Genomic DNA, 18189 nt, shown 5'->3' on the forward strand with positions numbered 1-18189 from the left:
ATTTGATCGTATCTATCATGATCTACAAATTCGAGAGTTATAAAAATGTAGTATCTGTGGAAATGCCTACATCTTACTTAAGTCTTGTATTTCTGGTAGGCAGCAGATGGTATAAACATGAAATGAAAATAAAACTTACTTTTTGGGAGAAGGGAAGTTAACTATAGAGTACCTCAAGACCTGTGATGGGCTCTCTGTAATTCTTTGATGATAATTTACAGCACCACTTGTCAGCAGCAAAGCCAGGGTTGTTTGCAGATGATACTAGTATTTTTATTAATGGATACAAGATTGCTGATTTACAGCAGAAGGTCTTGGTGGCAACAGAAAAATTAGAAAGATGGTTTAGTGATTGTTCTATGTGGTAAATAAGAAAAAAAACTATATGGACAGGATTTAGAGGTGTAAGAGAGAAACCTGGAAGTAATATAATCCTAGAATTAGGGGCCGTAGCACTGAACAAATATTTTACATGGAGTTTATAACTTTGGTTAGGTGGTCATTTATTAGGGGACATTTTTAACTATTGACCAATGGCTATGTAAATACATTGTGTCTTAAGAATGCTATTTCTTACTATGGACATGTGCACCACCTGTTGCAGTACTTGCAATATGATGGGAAAATGAAAGTTTTGCAAAACAATCACTCAAAATTTAAAAAAAGGAGCAATATAAATAATGAAAGGGGTTTGTTGTTGTTGTGGTCTTCAGTCCTGAGACTGGTTTGATGCAGCTCTCCATGGTACTCTATCCTGTGCAAGCTTCTTCATCTCCCAGTACCTACTGCAACCTACATCCTTCTGAATCTGCTTAGTGTATTCATCTCTTGGTCTCCCTCTACGATTTTTACCCTCTACGCTGCCCTCCAATACTAAATTGGTGATCCCTTGATGCCTCAGAACATGTCCTACCAACCGATCCCGTCTTCTGGTCAAGTTGTGCCACAAACTTCTCTTCTCCCCAATCCTATTCAATACTTCCTCATTAGTTATGTGATCTACCCATCTAATCTTCAGCATTCTTCTGTAGCACCACATTTCGAATGCTTCTGTTCTCTTCTTGTCCAAACTATTTATCGTCCATGTTTCACTTCCATACATGGCTACACTCCAAACAAATACTTTCAGAAATGACTTCCTGACACTTAAATCTATACTCGATGTTAACAAATTTCTCTTCTTCAGAAAAGCTTTCCTTGCCATTGCCAGTCTACATTTTATATCCTCTCTACTTCGACCATCATCAGTTATTTTGCTCCCCAAATAGCAAAACTCCTTTACTACCTTAAGTGTCTCATTTCCTAATCTAATACCCGCAGCATCACCCGACTTAATTCGACTACATTCCATTATCCTCGTTTTGCTTTTGTTGATGTTCATCTTATATCCTCCTTTCAAGATACTGTCCATTCCATTCAACTGCTCTTCCAAGTCCTTTGCCGTCTCTGACAGAATTACAATGTCATTGGCGAACCTCAAAGTTTTTATTTCTTCTCCATGGATTTTAATACCTACTCCAAATTTTTCTTTTGTTTCCTTTACTGCTCACTCAATATACAGATTGAATAACATCGGGGAGAGACTCCAACCCTGTCTCACTCCCTTCCCAACCGCTGCTTCCATTTCATGCCCCTCGACTAACTGCCATCTGGTTTCTATACAAATTGTAAATAGCTTTTCACTCCCTTATTTTTACCCCTGCCACCTTTAGAATTTGAAAGAGAGTATTCCAGTCAACATTGTCAAAAGCTTTCTCTAAGTCTACAAATGCTAGAAACGTAGGTTTGCCTTTCCTTAATCTTTCTTCTAAGATAAGTCGTAAGGTCAGTATTGCCTCACGTGTTCCAGTGTTTCTACGGAATCCAAACTGACCAATAGGAAATACTGCAGGAACATTTCTAAATAATGGTTTGACTCTGATTAAGTTTCAGATGAACCAATTTATGTAATATTCTAGTCCATTCTTACAACACACATACTTCACCCAGCACATGCTAATCCAGTCCTGTAACAAGCTCATCCTATCCTATCAAGGACAGGGGGTAACCTAAAAAAGCAGTTGTATGATTACTACCTATGCAGTAATTTGTGCTCAGCATTTTACATGGGCATGACCACTAATTAGCTGTCCACCTGAACAAATGGTGACTGCCAAACTGTGGCCAACAGCAGAGTTAACCACCCAGTAGCAAAACACACTGCTGGTCACAACAGGGTTGATTTCAATGGCTGCTCCATAAGTTGAGCCATCTGGATCTTTCCCCACAACACCAACTTATCTTAATTATGTAGACTGGAGTTGTCCTTGCAACACATTCATCTTTTCCAATCTTTTCTGGTCTCAATCTCCATTATCCCCACCCTCACACACCTCCAATTCTGCCTTATGACCCTAACTTCACTCATCCCACACCCAAGAATTCTCTAAGGATTCATGCTTCCTCTGTTCCATCTTACCCTCCCCACCCACTCCTCCACATCATCAAGCACTGCACACAACTTCCTCTGCCTGCAGCCAGAACTAGATTCAAACACCACACAAGTATTACTACAGAGATGCTTCGGGAACTCAAATGGGAATCTCTGGAAGGAAGGTGACATTCTTTTTCAGGAACACTATTGAGAAAATTTAAAGAACTGGTGTTTGAAGCTGACTAAAAATTGTTCTGTTGCCTCCAACACACATTGTGCACAAGGAACAAGAAGATAAGATACAAGAAATTAGGGCTCATACTGAGGCATATAGACTGTTGTTTTTCCCTTGTCTATTCATGAGTGGAACACGAAAAGAAATTACTTGTGGTGGTACGGGTCACCCTCCGCCACATGCAGTTAAGGTGGATTGCGGAGTAGTGGTGTAGATGTGCCATATTCTATCTTATGCATTTCCTGCCTTTCTCACCTCCCTTCCCCAATCACTGACTGTTTTCACCTCTTGGTATCCCTCTACAGTTTTTATCCTCAGCACTTCCCTTCACTACTAAATTGGTAATCTCTTGATGTCTCAGAATGTGTCCTACCAGGCTATCAACTGTCCCTTCTTCTAGTCACATTGTGTTGCAAATTTTGTTTCTCCCCAATTTTATTCAGTACCACATCATTAGTTACATGATCCACCCATCAATCTTCAGCATTCTGCTGTAGCACCACATTTCAAAAGCTTTTGCCTCTTCCTGTCTAGACTGTTTATTGTCCATGTTTCACTTCCACACATGGCTACACTATATATAAATACTTTCAGAAAGGACTTCCTGACACAAATTTATATTCAATGGAACACATTTCCCTTTTTCAGGAACCCTTTTCTTGCCATTGCCAGTCTACATTTTATATCCTCTCTGCTTTGGTCATCAACAGTTATTTTACTGCCCATACAGAAAAACTCATCCACTACTTTAAATGTCTCATTTTCTAATCTAATTTCCTTAGCATCATCTGATTTAATTCAAATACATTCCACTATCCTTGCTTTGCTTTTGTTGATGTTCATCTTATATCCTCCTTTCAAGACTATGTCCATTCCATACAACTGCTCTTCCAAGACTTTTGCTGTCTGTGACAGAATTAAAACGTCGACGGCAAACATCAAAGTTTTTATTTCTTCTCTTGAACTTTAATTCCTTCTCCAAATTTTCCTTTTGTTGCCATTACTTTTTGCTCAATGTCCAGATTGAATAACATCAAGGATAGGCTACAGCTCTGTCCCACTCCTTTCTCAAGCACTGCTTCCCTTTCATGCCCCTGAACTCTCATAACTGCTGTCTGATTTCTGTACAAGATGTGTATACCCTTTCACTCCCTGTGTTTTATCCACACTCCCTTTAGAATTTCAAAGAGCGTATTCTAGTTTACCTCATCAAAAGCTCTCCCCAAATCTAAAAGAGCTATAAATGTAGGTTTGCCGTTCCTTCACTTATTTTCTAAAATAAGTCACAGAGTCAGTATTGCCTTGTGTGTTCTTATATTTCTCCAGAATCTAAACAGATCCTCACCAAGGTGCACTTTTAACAGTTCTTCCATTCTTTTGTAAATAATTTGTGTAAGTATTTTGCAACCATCACATACTAAACTGATAGTTTGGGAATATTCACACTTGTCAGCACCTGTTTTTTTTTTTTTTTTTGTTTTCTTTATTGGAATTGTTACATTCTTCTTGCATACCAGGTATAATGGTTTCGTTACGGCTAGCTCTCCCAAGGATATCAGTAGTTCTGAGGGAATGTCATCTATTTTTGGGGCCTTTATAACTTTGCTCTTCCAGTGCTCTGTCGAATTCTTCTCGCAGTATCACATCTCCTGTCTTATCTTCATCTATGTCCTCTTCCCTTTTCCCTTTCTATAACATTTCCTTCGAGTTCACTCCTATAGTCCTTCTGTACACTCCTTCCACCTTTCAGCTTCCCCTTTCTTGCTTAGTACTGGTTTTCCATCTGAGCTCTTGACATTCATACAGCTGCTTTTATCTTCTCCAAATGTCTTTTCAGTTTTCCTATTGGTGGAATCTATCTTTCTCCCAATTATGTATGCTTTTATATCTTTACATTTGTCCTCTAGCCATTCCTGCTTAGTTTTTTGTATTTCCTGTCAATTTCATTTCCAATATGCCTTATCCTTCTATTTGATCCTCTGCTGCCTTCATTATATCATCAATCAAAGCCACCCATTCATCATCTACTGTATTCCTTTCCCCTGTTTCAGTCATCATGGCCTAATGCTCCCTTTGTAACTCTCAACAATCTTCGGTTTTTTCAACTTAACCAGAACCCATCTCCTTAATTTTTGACCTTTTTGCAGTTTCTTCAGTTTTAATCTACAGTTTGTACCCAATAAATTATGATCAGAGTCCACATCTGCCCCCAGAAATAGAATGCCTGTCTTACCATTATAAAATCAATCTGAAACCTTCCAGTGTCTCCAAGTTTCTTCCACATATACAATGTTCTTTCATAACTCTTTAACAATGATTAAACTATGCTATACACAAAATTCTACCAGGTGGCTTCCTCTTTCATTCCTTTCCCGAAGTCCATATTCAGCTACTATTTTTTCCTTCTCTTCCTTTTCCTACAACTGAATTTCAGACCCCATCACAATTCCTCTCCCTTACCTATCTGAATGATTTCTTTCATATCATTATAATACATTTTTTTAAATCTGTTCATCATCTGCAGAACTAGTTGACATATAAACTCAACTACTGTTTTAGGCATAGGCTTTGTGTGTATCTTGGCTACAATAAAGCGTTCACTATGCTGTACATAGTAGTTTACCAGCATTCCTACTTTCTTCTTCATTATTGCTTTTTAATTAATTTTTAATGCCCAACTGGGAAAGGAAAAGAAGTAGGGAGATATAATTGGAAAATGGGCTCCACATAAATAAACTAATAGAAATGGACAAAGACTTGCTGAAATTTGCAGAACACAAGGGCTCATCTCTAGATCTACATATTTTAAAAGAAAACCAAGCAAACTTATGATGTGGAAACATCCTGACTGGAGAAGAGGAGAGTGGCATCTGGACGATGTCTACATGGAAAAATTCTTTCATGAAGAAATTCAAAATGTTTTAAAATGTTAAAGTACTCAGAGGAACAGATCATTATTAGGTCAAAATCAAAATCAGATTCACCTCACTAAAGGAAAAAAGACAGAACATTTGGAGACAAAAGAAAGTAATACCCACATACAGTAATGAAAAATGACAAATATCAGCAAAACACTCAAAATACAATAGTAAGCAATAATCTTGAGGAACTAATACCAATTTTAAAACAGCATGCTGAAGAATTGGCCACAGTAAATCAACTAAAAGACATGCATGGTGGACTACAGAATGTGATAAAATTCATGATGAAAGACATCAAGCTCTGAGAAAATTTCAAACTCACAAAACAAAAAATTGCAACTAACCTCCAAAACATCAGTAAAAAGTTCTCTCAAATTATCAGAAAAACAAAGTGGCAATATCAAAAGGCTGTACTGAAGAAATCTTCTACAAAACCAATTCCAGAGAATATTTCAAAGCAACCAATAAATAATTGTGTAATTACAACCCTCCCACATTACTGCTGATAAATAAAGATGGAAGAATAGAGCATAACAACAAGTAAAACACAAAAATAATGGCAGCAGTACTCAACAAGCTCTTGAACTGTGATGAACTTGAAAAGCTTTTAACAGTAGACACAAGCACCCCTCTACAAACCAAACCAGAAAATATGAAGCCACCTACAGTACAAGAAATAAAAACTGGACTTAAAGAAATGAGAAACTACAAAGCATGTGGGGGAAAATCAAGTGTTTGCAGAAATGTAGAAGTATGCTTGTAAAATAACTCAGACATCTTTACATGTTATTTTACAAATTATTTGGGCAATAGAAAAATTTCCTGTAGAATGGATCACAGCTATAATTACCCACTTTATAAGAAAGGAGACAAAAGTATCAGATAACTATAGAGGAATCTCACTCCTGAACTGCACCTACAAGATTTTTTCAAGATTTTACGCAATAGGATCAAAGAAGAACTGGATAAGGAACTGGGGGAATACCAAGGAGACTTCAGACCTTGGAGAATCTGTCCTGAACAAATAATTACTCTGAAATTAATCATGGCTTATTATCACAAATGAAACAAGCCTTTCTCAATTACATTCATTAATCCTTGTTCCACAGATCATGAATACACCAATTCGTAATGATGTGGAAAGTCTCACTTTAACATAAGTTTTCTTTACACAAAATAACTAATTAAATTATTTTTTTTTCTTTTTCTTTTTTTTCCAGTTACTACCTCATATCTGAGATGTCATCTATTGACTAGAAGGAGTTGTCATTCAGAAATTCTTTTAATTTGCTTTTAAATGCTGGTTGGCTGTCTGTCAGACTTTTAATACTATTTGGCAAATGACCAAAGATTTTTGTGGCAGTATAATTCACCCCTTTCTGTGCCAAAGTGAGATTTAATCCAGAATAGTGAAGATCATCCTTTCTTCTAGTGTTGTAGCTATGCACTTCACTGTTATTTTTTAATTTTGATGGGTTATTTATGACAAATTTCATAAGTGAATATATGTTCTGCAAACGTACTGTGAATATCCCGAGTTGCTTAAACAAATGTCTGCAAAGTGATATTGGGTGGTCTCCAGCTATTATTCTGGTTACACACTTTTGTTCAATGAATACTTTCTCTCCTAATGACGTATTGCCCCAAAGTATGATGCCATATGAAAGCAATGAATGAAAATAGGCAGAGTAGATTAATTTACTGATATGTTTATCAGACCCTCACTGTTAAAAAATTTGAGACATTTCAGACTCCAACAAAATTAATGAAACTGATAGCGCTTACCTTAACAAATACGAATTCGAAAATTAAGTTCAGAGGGAAACTTTCTTAATCATTCTTGATAGAAACTGGTTTAAGGCAGAGATATGGCCTGTCACCACTTCTTTTTAGTTGTGCCCTTGAATACATAATGAGGGAATGGTACAAGAACAATCTGAAGAACATTAAGACTGGAACACAAAAAGGCACCATAAAGTTGAACTGTTTAGGATTTGCTGATGACCTCACTCTTCTCACCAACAACATTGAAGAAACCAAATAACAAATACAATCATTGCAGGAAATAGCCTAGAGTATTGGCCTTAAAATTTCTTTTGAAAAAACAGAAATAATGCAAATGGAACTGCCACTGGCAAAAAAAATTAGGATTGGAGAACATGACATAAGAACTGTTGAAAAGTTTAAATACTCGGGAGCAATAACAACACACAACCCAAATGAGAAACCATCGTGTTACAGTAGAATAAACAAATTGATTAAAATGCATCATGTTGCCAAGAATACGTAACAAAAAATGCCTCTCAATAGCCACAAAACTGAAACACTACAAAATAGTGACACAGCCACAAATAACATATACTGGCAAAACTATATTTACAACAACCAAAACTGTACCAATACATAGATTACTAAAAATAGAAAGAACGATCGTCAGAACATGCATAAATAAAAGAAAAAAAAATAAAAAAAATAAGAAAAAGACGGAGTTTGGAGAAAAGCAGAAAAAGAAAGAGTTTATAAAGAAATAGCACCAGTGACAAGTACAATGAAACAGAAACAGATCTCTTCCCTAGGACATCTGACAAGGACAACAGAGAATAAAATTATCAGCAGAACAATTGAGGAGTTACGGAATAGTAAGACCGGCATTAGACGGATCGCAGAGATCAAGAAGGACATGATCAAATTACAGATTACGATGGAGGGTTTGAAAGGCAAGACAGACGCACTGAACGTAATTCAGGAGAAACATATCACACAACCAATAAAAATTACCAAATAGAGAATGGGAAGGGTGGCTTCAGATGAGGGAAGGAAGTGAATGATCTGAAAGAATGAAAAAGTAATGGCTCAACAAAAAAAAAAAAAAAACAGAAGAACCTAGTTCATAATATTGACCAAAGTGGTCCAATGTGGCACATGGGCTGTGGCTCAGGCTAATTAAATGGGAAATAAATAGAAGAGAAAGCACATATAACCAATACGTATTAGAATCAGTTATATGTCCTCCTCATATACTTCTCTCCCCCCCCCCCCCCCCCCCAATCTCAGTCCATCACCTGTCCATCTTCTACTCCCCTTCTCTATCTATCACCTCCTCCCCCCACCTATACGTCCATTTCCTCCATCTCCTCTTGCCCCCCCCCCCCTATGTCCATTTCCTTCCACCCTTCTGTCCATGTCCTCCACCCCCACCCCACCCCTCTCTCTCTCTCTCTCTCTGACCTTGAGCCCTGTTCAGTCAAGAACTTTTTGAGATTTTCCCTTTAATAATGCAACATTGCATCAAAATGTTGAGGCAGTGAAGAACTTCTGGAAAGGACAGGTATACACTCGCACACACACACATATCCATCCGCACATACACAGACACAAGCAGACATTTGCAAAGGCAAAGAGTTTGGGCCCAATTACTTTCAAATTTTGACACAATGTTCATTCGAATACGCGCACAGTTTTATGTATCTGCTGGAGTGTCGTACAGTACATAAATATACAAATTACATTTTTATTCATCACATATATAAAATATATTTATATAGCATATGGTGCTCAATCAGGTATATAAAAACACATGTATATTCAAAATCAATGTTGTGACAAAATTTCACAGAAACTGGTGAAGAACTGTTAAGAGATTTACATTCTGAACAAATAAACATTTACATTTTTACTGGTATAGATTAGACCTACTCCCACATTACTCCTATTTTATTTTATATTTACGACCCTGAACAACTGACCAGAATTTATATTCATCCTAGTGCCAAACTTCACTAATCCCCATTATATTTAACTTCAACCTATTCATTTCCCTTTTTAAATGTTCTAGCCGATTAAGGAATCTAACACCCCACACTATGACCTGTAGAGTGTGAGTTTTGGCTTTCCTGATGACGATATCCTCCTGAGCAGTACCTGGCTGGAGATCTGAATGGGGGACTGCTGCATCTACAGTGGGCTATCTATATCATTCTGGTATACAAGCCACCGCACCACAGCAAGCTCCACAGTCCATGGGGGAGAGGGAATAATGAATATAAAATGACAATTTTAAAAAGTAGGGTGTTGACTAGATGAACCAACAAAAAGAAGTTTATTTCTGAACCACCTACATAATGAAAAAGAATTTAAAGAGCCAGAAAAAATAATATTTGTGAGCCCTTGGATAATCATCTTAGGGACGCTGAAGAAGTATTTTGATTGGAGCATCAACTTGTATTGTGCTGAAATTTGAAATGTGGTAACATCCAAAGCAACATCATTAACAGACATTTTGTAGGGGCTTGCTCGTTACTATAACTTATATGTTATGAGTATTTTTGTTATTAAAGTGCAAACTTCCCTCCAATGGAGTTGTAGCTCCTAAATGCTTTGTACTGAAACAAGAAAATAAACTATGACTTAAGACTGTGTAACAACAGTAAAAATACTCCAAACCTTCAAATAGTAACAGTGAGAAGCCATCACAATTTTGGGTCTAAAGGAAGACAGAACCAACCAGAAAGACAAAATACGAAGGTATTAAAATCAAGAATAGGGAAAGGAAGTGGCTGGAGCATTTGATAAGAATGCATTGTGTAACAAAAGATGCCCTACAAGAATCTGTGAATGGTCACAAGGGAAAAAAGTGAGGAAAACAGCTAACACACTACATGAAAAAAGAACTCCATGTTGCAAAACAAAAAGGATGGTGCAGAAGAGTACAATATGAAAGATGAATGACATTATGATTATTATTTATTCAGCCATGTGAGACTTAATTTAAAGGAGCAGGTACACAATGTAATTCGATAGGGAATAAATTATTTTGATTTTTTTGCAGAGATTCAGTTCAACATGTTTTACACTGAGACACATTGCAAAATATTTCACCAAACAAATAGTTTCGGAATTTTCAGTCCATAGCAGCTTAAAGAAAAGAATTTTGGAATAAAATTATCAGTCATTTAAAAGAAATTATTATATCACATAAAGGGGCTATCTAATTCATGTTAAATACCTATGCGAGTGACACTGCAAAGTTCTGTTTAAAAAGTTATTTATACTTACAATAGTGAAAAACAATTAATTGATTCCATAACATACACTTATTAATCATCTGATTAGGGTGCAAGAGAAACACACACAATTAGTAATACAATTCAATTATATACATTTTCTGGGAACAAGATGCAGCAGTATTGTAGAATTAATATTTTTTCTGACACTGAACAGCTCTATTTACATTATAAAGTCAATGATCAACACCTTTCCTGTGCATATACAAATGTACACTGATGGTTAGAATTTAACCTCGAGATACACAAATTAATAGAAACAATACAAACTGTGGGTCTCCACAGGTAGGGCAAGTAAGGACACATCATACCCAAAGACATGTTAACCACATTGTTGACACACTTCATAATGCACTGCCAGCATACGTCAAGGAGTTGGAAGAGGAAAGGGGTTTTAGAACAATTTCAAAAAATGTTACTTGAGATGATTTATGTGAATATTTTGGCTCTAACTTGTGACACAGCTGAGTATTTTTTTAAATTGATAACAGTGTACTGTATCTCACGTGGATGTCTTTATACAGGAACATATCTGCATATGTATCAACTTAAAAAAATGAGACTGACATAAGAAGAGTAATAAAGTGCTTTGTACGAAGTAGTGAAGGCAGTTCAATGATTACGTTCGAAAGTGTAGAGAACAATAGTTTTCATGTCCCACTAATGTAACTGTTGAGGCCTCTTGTGCAAAATGTGAGCTATCTGAAACATCTAGATGTATGTGGCATTACTTGTTGTTTCTTTTACAAATAAAACACAGAGAAATGGCACAAACTTATGACATGCTTGTGGAGTCGGATTCATTCTACTGTCCACACTTTGAGGTACCTTAAGTTACTAAAATGAATGCTAAGAAGTTTGCATTAAAAAACCATGACCAATGTTCTGTTCAATCCTTGTCCAATCTGACAGTTTCATGCTTTTTTTGTGTAAATCTATGTATGAGTAAATATGTCTGTAATGTATTTGGCATGCCCTTTAGTATTACATTAAGTGGTCGAAAAAGTTATTAAAAGAAAATTTACTAGCCATTTATATGTAATCATTGCTTTCTCTTACTTCACTACATAATTACTATTCTATGATAGTTTCAGAGTGTGGTGATTTTGAGATGTTCTCAGGTGCTCAGCCACATACCAACATCCAGATTTTCAAATTTGGACAAAACTAATGGAATGAATATCCAAAGGTGAAGCATTCATCCAAAATGAATAAATTCTGTTTCAATGATAGCCACTTAAATCTCCAGTGTGTCTGTTGCACATTCAGTTTCCACTATGAGAAAAAAATTTATCACTGTTCGTTGTTTGGTCACATGGTTCAAATGATGCTTTAGCTTTCTATTTGCATCATTTTGTGTCCCTGTTATTCCACATATCATCATTGTGATAAACATCCTATAGACATCTGATGTTAGATATTTTGTATCACTCTTACAGAATTAAATTTAACTTGTATCTCTAATGATTTCATGATCTGAACTGAGGTAGTAACTTTACACAGCCCTATCAGCAGAGCATTAGTCACAGCAGCCTTCAGTATCACAGATGACTCAAGGCAGACACCAAGATTCCTTGGCAAGCTTGTATGTACTATCTTCACAAGAAAGAAAATAGTCAAATTAGTCTTTAACATGGTGACACATTGTCCTCTGCATCCCATTTGCGTTAATTATTAATGGTTACTCCAAATGCCATGATGACATTATTTCCTCGAAGCCAGCATTCTGAACTCCCTCATATGACGAGACCATAAGAGATTAGACTTTGAAGGATAGTGACCAACCACGACAACCATTATTTTTTTTCTTTTCCATTATAGCTCCTTATTTTTAATCATGATGTATTTAATTTTTATATCAGTAACTCGCAAATCAAGAAATACAAATAAACTTTCATACTTTCTTGCCGACAAACACTTTATTAGATTCGTGTCATAATGGCAGAAACACAGAGTGAGTGTCAGCTTATTAAATACCACTAACGGCAGCAATTCTAGCAGTGTCAATTGTAAAGCTGAGGCGTTATACATCAATATGATAACATTATACGCAATTCCACTTACCCTTTCTTTCATTCTCCATGTTTGAGTTATTTCGCTCCCTCCTTCAATTGACTCTATGTGACGCTTTTTAACAAATGCTAACGGTAAGGCCCAATCTATTGCATAGTCCTCTTCTTCTGTGGTGTGATTATGAATGGCAATCATTTTTCTAACAACAATTTTTTATTTAATAACGTAACTAATAATTTATTGTGTTATGTTGATACCACCGTAAAAGCGCAGAGTTCACAGGTGATCGCTACTAGCCTGTGGCATGACAAACACTTGGCCCGCGAAGCCATCTGAATTTATAGACAAATACAAGACGTTTGTTTCTATTGCCAAAGCAAACAGCTGATCGAATGGTCAAAGATATCAACAATGGTTGTCACAGAAGTCACACTACCCCCGCATGTGTAAGATTCTCCCTTTAAAGATGTTACTATATACTTCATAGATTGCGCATGTCCCTATCTCTGCCGTGTTAAGGCTTGAAAGTTGAAACCACAGTCGCGACACTTTGCCTCGATTTTTTTGCCTACAGCGCCAACAGCGCGCTAAGCGGCCAGTAAATAAAACTGTTGAGTTCAGCGCTATCGTGAAAACAAAAAGTAGTTGTTTACATTGGTTTGTACAGTGCTTTTTACAAATGGGAGCCTCTGCAGCGCAATAAATTGCAGCAACAATTTTAGGTTTCCTAAGGCTCCTAAGAAGTATATACCATTGTGGAAACATTTTGACATTCTTTGTCACGTGAGTTTAGCGCGATCGTATCGCTGACGTATTAGAGCATAATCTTTGCCGCTGTTGGCATAGTGACTTAGAGTTGTTTATGTTTATCGTTGGTTTTTCGAGTGTTAAAGTAATAAAAGTTATTCTGAACAACTGCGTATTATTCTATAGTTCGGGCATACTAGAAAGACCCCACAGTGGTGACCCCACGAAGAAGACGCAACAGCGCACACACCAAGTCGGAATAATGACTACACCGACAATAGTGGCGGAAAACAGTTTCGAGGAGGAACAAAGTACGTCACCTGCCGCAAGCTCTTCCACAGGAGAACATAGAAGTACGCCTATAGGCAAGGAAATGTCAAACTCCCTGCTTTCTGGACAACGAGGCCACAGCTGTGGTCCACACAGGCGTAATGTGTATTTCAACAATGCAACGTAGCCTGTGATACTGATAAGTTCAACATTCTGGTTTCACATCTAGACTTGGAAGTGATAGAAGAAGTGGAAGATACCTTGTGACAACGCAGTTACGCAGCGTTAAAAGAGGCTCTAATACAATGCTACACTTTACCGACAGAACTATGTCTTCAAAACCTCTTCACTGAACAATATGTGGAACACAAGCTTCCGCCGCAAGTCCTCAGGTCATTACGCACATTGGTGGGCCCTGATTTGCTGCCAGAACAATCTTTACGGGTACTGTGGCTACATAAACTGCCAGCCAACATCCGAGCCATCATCGCGGCACAAACAGACGTACCGTTAACGACATTAGCAAAGAAGGCAGACACCATAGCAAATAATTTAAGAGAATCTTGTGCTTGTGCAACGGTCAATACAAACCACAATAGAAGCACGGGAGTATACAGGAATGTAGAGTCAGACACTGTGTATTCCGGTTCAGGCATTACTTCCTCTCATCACCAGCACACATCGCAAGAATCCGCCATGGAACAGTTGTTAGCACAAGTGGCAAAATATAACGTCCAAGTCGCGAAGCGCCAATAACATTTACAAAGCAGACGCTGGAAAAGACGCAGGAATAACATTCCTCAGAGCCAGTCAGAACATCGGTCCTTGTACCACAAACGCTTCCGCGATTCTGCTCGTCAATGTGCCCAACCTTGCAGCTTCCCAAACTTCGGAGACGGACATTAATGGGTGTAAATGTTCGTCATCAATCTTTTTGGCGCCCGTAGACAGGAGTAAAACGAAACGGTGCTAAGAAAACGATATCTATGGTTAGAAAATCGGACAGACTATACATCCAGTGCCTTACATCCAGAGAGAAGTTTCTGACTTATACAGGTTCAGAGGTTAGTGTGTATCCTAGAAGAAATAGTGACATCCAAAGAACTACGTCACATCACGTGTTCACTGCCGCCAGCAGCTCTGCAATTCCCACTTACAGTGAGAAACGATTGGCGTTACATCTCGAACCTGATTACAAACTGGTATGGTCTTTCATAATAGCAGATGTACCGGACCCTATTATTGGTGCAGATTTCTTGTGCAAATATCACCTTATGCCAGACCTTGTCAATCGACGATTGGTTCCGATACACAAGGAAAAGACATTGTCTCCCCTCACTTCCGCATCGGGGCAAATGCAATGCGAAGTGCCCAGTCATTCTAACACTTCCTCCGTGCCAGAACGTGTCTACTAAAGTGTGTGTGTGTGATTTGAGGTTTTCGGGCGCTAAACAGCTTGGTCATCAGCGCCCAAACGCGTAGAAACAGGAACACATGCAGTGAAGGGACGAAGACGGACAGCGAACAAGGAGAACGGCTAAAAGACACAGACCTGACGCAGTTACAAATCCTCACTTACAGAGGCAAAACAAGAGGAAAAGAAACGCACTAAAAAATGAAAGGAAACACAAGGAAAAGAGAACAGAAATCGAAGTGAAACAAGTAGGTAATCGTGACTGGCGAACCTCTTACCTAAAGCCTGGGTGAGCCAGTCACCCAGCAGCACATTAAAATCCTCTCCCTAAAATCCGAGCCAACAAATTGGACAGGACACAAAACCGTAAGACCTTAACCACAGCCATTGCGTCGTCTTGCAAAATAGAGGGTAAATCCGGTGGCAAGGAAACCACCGCCCTCTGGTCAGAGAATAAAGGACAGTCAAGTAAAATGTGGCGGACAGTAATCTGGACGCCACAAGCACTGCAGATTGGAGGGGTCCTCCCGCCGGAGTAAGAAACCATGCGTTAAGGGACTGTGCCTGATGCGGAGGCGAGTGGGGAGAACCTCATCCCGCCTGCACGACTGGTAGGATGTACGCCATGGCCTCGTGGTGGCCTTGACCAAACGCAGCTTATTTTCACCGACTGCCAGCCACCGCTCTTCCCATTGACGCATAACACGAAAACGCAAAAGGGAGGTAACAGAATGGAGGGGGACGGCACATTCAACAACGTGAGAGAGGGAACATGCATCTTTGGCAGCCACATCCGCCAGTTCGTTTCCCCTAATACCCACGTGCCCCGGCACCCAGCAGAAAGAAACCTCCTTCCCCTGCTGTTGCAGGTGGAGTAGGGCATCATGGATGTTCTGGACGACCGTATCCGCTGGGTACAAGTGTTTCATGGGCTGAAGGTCACTTAGGGAGTCAGAACAGATGAGAAACTTAAGACTGGGAACACATCTCATCTGTTCCAATGCCCACAAGATCGCAAACAATTCGGCATCAAAGATGGTAAACGCCGCAGGAAGCCGTAACTTGACGACTCGATCAGGGAAAACTACAGCACAACCGACAGAGTCCCCCTGTTTAGAGCCATCCGTAAGTACTGGTACATGGTCGGCATGCTGGTTTAAAATATCGTAAAATAAGGAGGTAAAAACAAACGCAGGAGTGCAGCTCCTCCGGTACTCTGACAAGTCTAAAAGGACGCTGGGCCTCTGGAGCAACCAGGGAGGCAGGCGGGTAAAACCCTGGAGTTGGGGTGCCAGACGCTCCACACCAAGGGACTCAAGCAAATGCTTGGCACGAATCCCAAATGGTCTCGTTGCCCTTGGACGACTGGAAAAGAGACGTTCCATAGGCGGTCGGGCAACAGTAGGGTATGCAGGGGAGGTAGGACAGGCAAGGAATTGACACACCCGTCGCACCATGAGGAGTTTCCGCCGGATGGCGAGCGGCGGTTCCCCTGCCTCAGCACACAGGCTGGGGATGGGACTGGTACGGAAGGCACCAGTGGCCAGCCTGATACCCTCATGGTGTACTGTGTCAAGAATCTTCAGATACGAAGGCTTCGCTGACCCACACACAGTGCATACATAGTCAAGACGCGACCGGACGAAAGCCCTATAAAACTGCAGCAGACGCACCCAATCTGCTCCCCAGGACCGATGGCTCAGACACTTCAAAATATTCAGCGCCTTCAGGGCCCGCACCTTGAGGTCTTTAAGGTGCGGCAACCACAACAACTTGGAATCAAATGTGAGGCCCAGGAACCTCACAGTGTCTCTATAAGGAAGAATGGTGTCCCTCAGACGCAATTCAGGGGAGGTAAAAGCACGTCGAGAACGATTAAAATGAACACACACACATGTGTCTGCAGAAAAGGTAAAACCCGTCTTCGCAGTCCATGCCTCTAATCGCTTTATCATAAGCTGCAGCTGCCGACTAGCAGTGACAAGACTGGAGGAAGAACAGAAAACAGCAAAATCGTCCACAAACAAGGAGCACTGGGCAGGACTCCGGATAGTGGACGTGATACTGTTAATGGCGATGGCAAATAGGGTGACACTTAAAACGCTTCCCTGAGGAACACCATTCTCCTGCACGTACAAATCAGATAGCACATTACCAACCCGATATCGAAAGAGGCGGCGGGAAAGAAAGGACCAAATGAAGATGGGGAGATGGCCACGAAAGCCCCACTGATGGAGTTGATTGAGGATAAGGCGGCGCCAAGTAGTGTCATACGCCTTATTAATGTCAAAGAATACATCTAGATAATGCTGGTTACGTAGGAAGGCCTGCTGGATGGCCGCCTCAAGCAGGGTCAAGTTGTCTATAGTTGAACGACATCTCCGAAAGCCACACTGAGAGTGGCTAAGGAGCTGCCTGGTCTCGAGCAGCCAAACCAGGCGACGGTTGACTATGCGTTCCAATGTCTTCCCGACACAGCTCGTCAAAGCAATACTCCGATAACTACTGGGATGCATTCAGCCCTTCCCCGGTTTGAGCAGGGGAATCACAATCGCCTCCCTCCACGAGTCAGGAAACATGCCGGATGACCATATCATATTAAAACAATTCAGGAGAACTTCCTTGGATGGCAGCAACAAGTGCTGCAGCATGCTGTACAGGATTTGATCATCACCTGGCGCAGTATCATGAGCCACAGACAGCGCCGAATCCAGTTCCCACATTGTGAAGGGGCAGTTGTAGGGTTCAGAATTTGGAGACCAGAAGTCCAAGTGATCCCTCTCGATGGCAGTGCGGTAGCGGCAGAAATCTGGATCACAGTTAATAGTGGCAGTAGATCCGGCAAAATACATGGCCAGTGTCTGGGCAATGTCTCTCGGCGCCGTGAGTAGACAACCCTGATGCAGCAATGCCGTGACAGGTCGTTGGCTGCATTTCCCGGAAATCCTCCTGATGGCTTCCCATACTTTTGTAGAACTAGTGCAGCGGGCGATGGAGTTCAGGAACGATTGCCATGACCGTCGTTTGCTCTCTTTAATCACTCGCCGCGCCTTGGCCCTTGCCACCCGAAAGGCCGCAAGATTGTCAGCTGAGGGACGGCACTTGAAGCGGCG

At 39.9% G+C, this 18189-nt stretch overlaps 1 protein-coding gene across 2 annotated transcripts in view; it reads right to left on the bottom strand.

Annotated features, from left to right (window-relative positions):
• The window catches only part of LOC124596648 (regulatory-associated protein of mTOR), a 320526-nt gene extending 307517 nt beyond the window's left edge, over positions 1-13009 (bottom strand). For both annotated transcript variants that reach the window (XM_047135883.1, XM_047135882.1), the window contains exon 1: positions 12697-13009. In XM_047135883.1, the coding sequence (XP_046991839.1) occupies positions 12697-12840 (144 nt within the window). In that variant the 5' untranslated portion in view covers positions 12841-13009. The remainder of the gene's footprint in view (positions 1-12696) is intronic.
• Positions 13010-18189: the final 5180 nt, after the last annotated feature.

This window comes from Schistocerca americana, chromosome 2 (genome assembly GCF_021461395.2).
Source record: "Schistocerca americana isolate TAMUIC-IGC-003095 chromosome 2, iqSchAmer2.1, whole genome shotgun sequence".
Taxonomy (NCBI): Eukaryota; Metazoa; Arthropoda; class Insecta; order Orthoptera; family Acrididae; genus Schistocerca; species Schistocerca americana.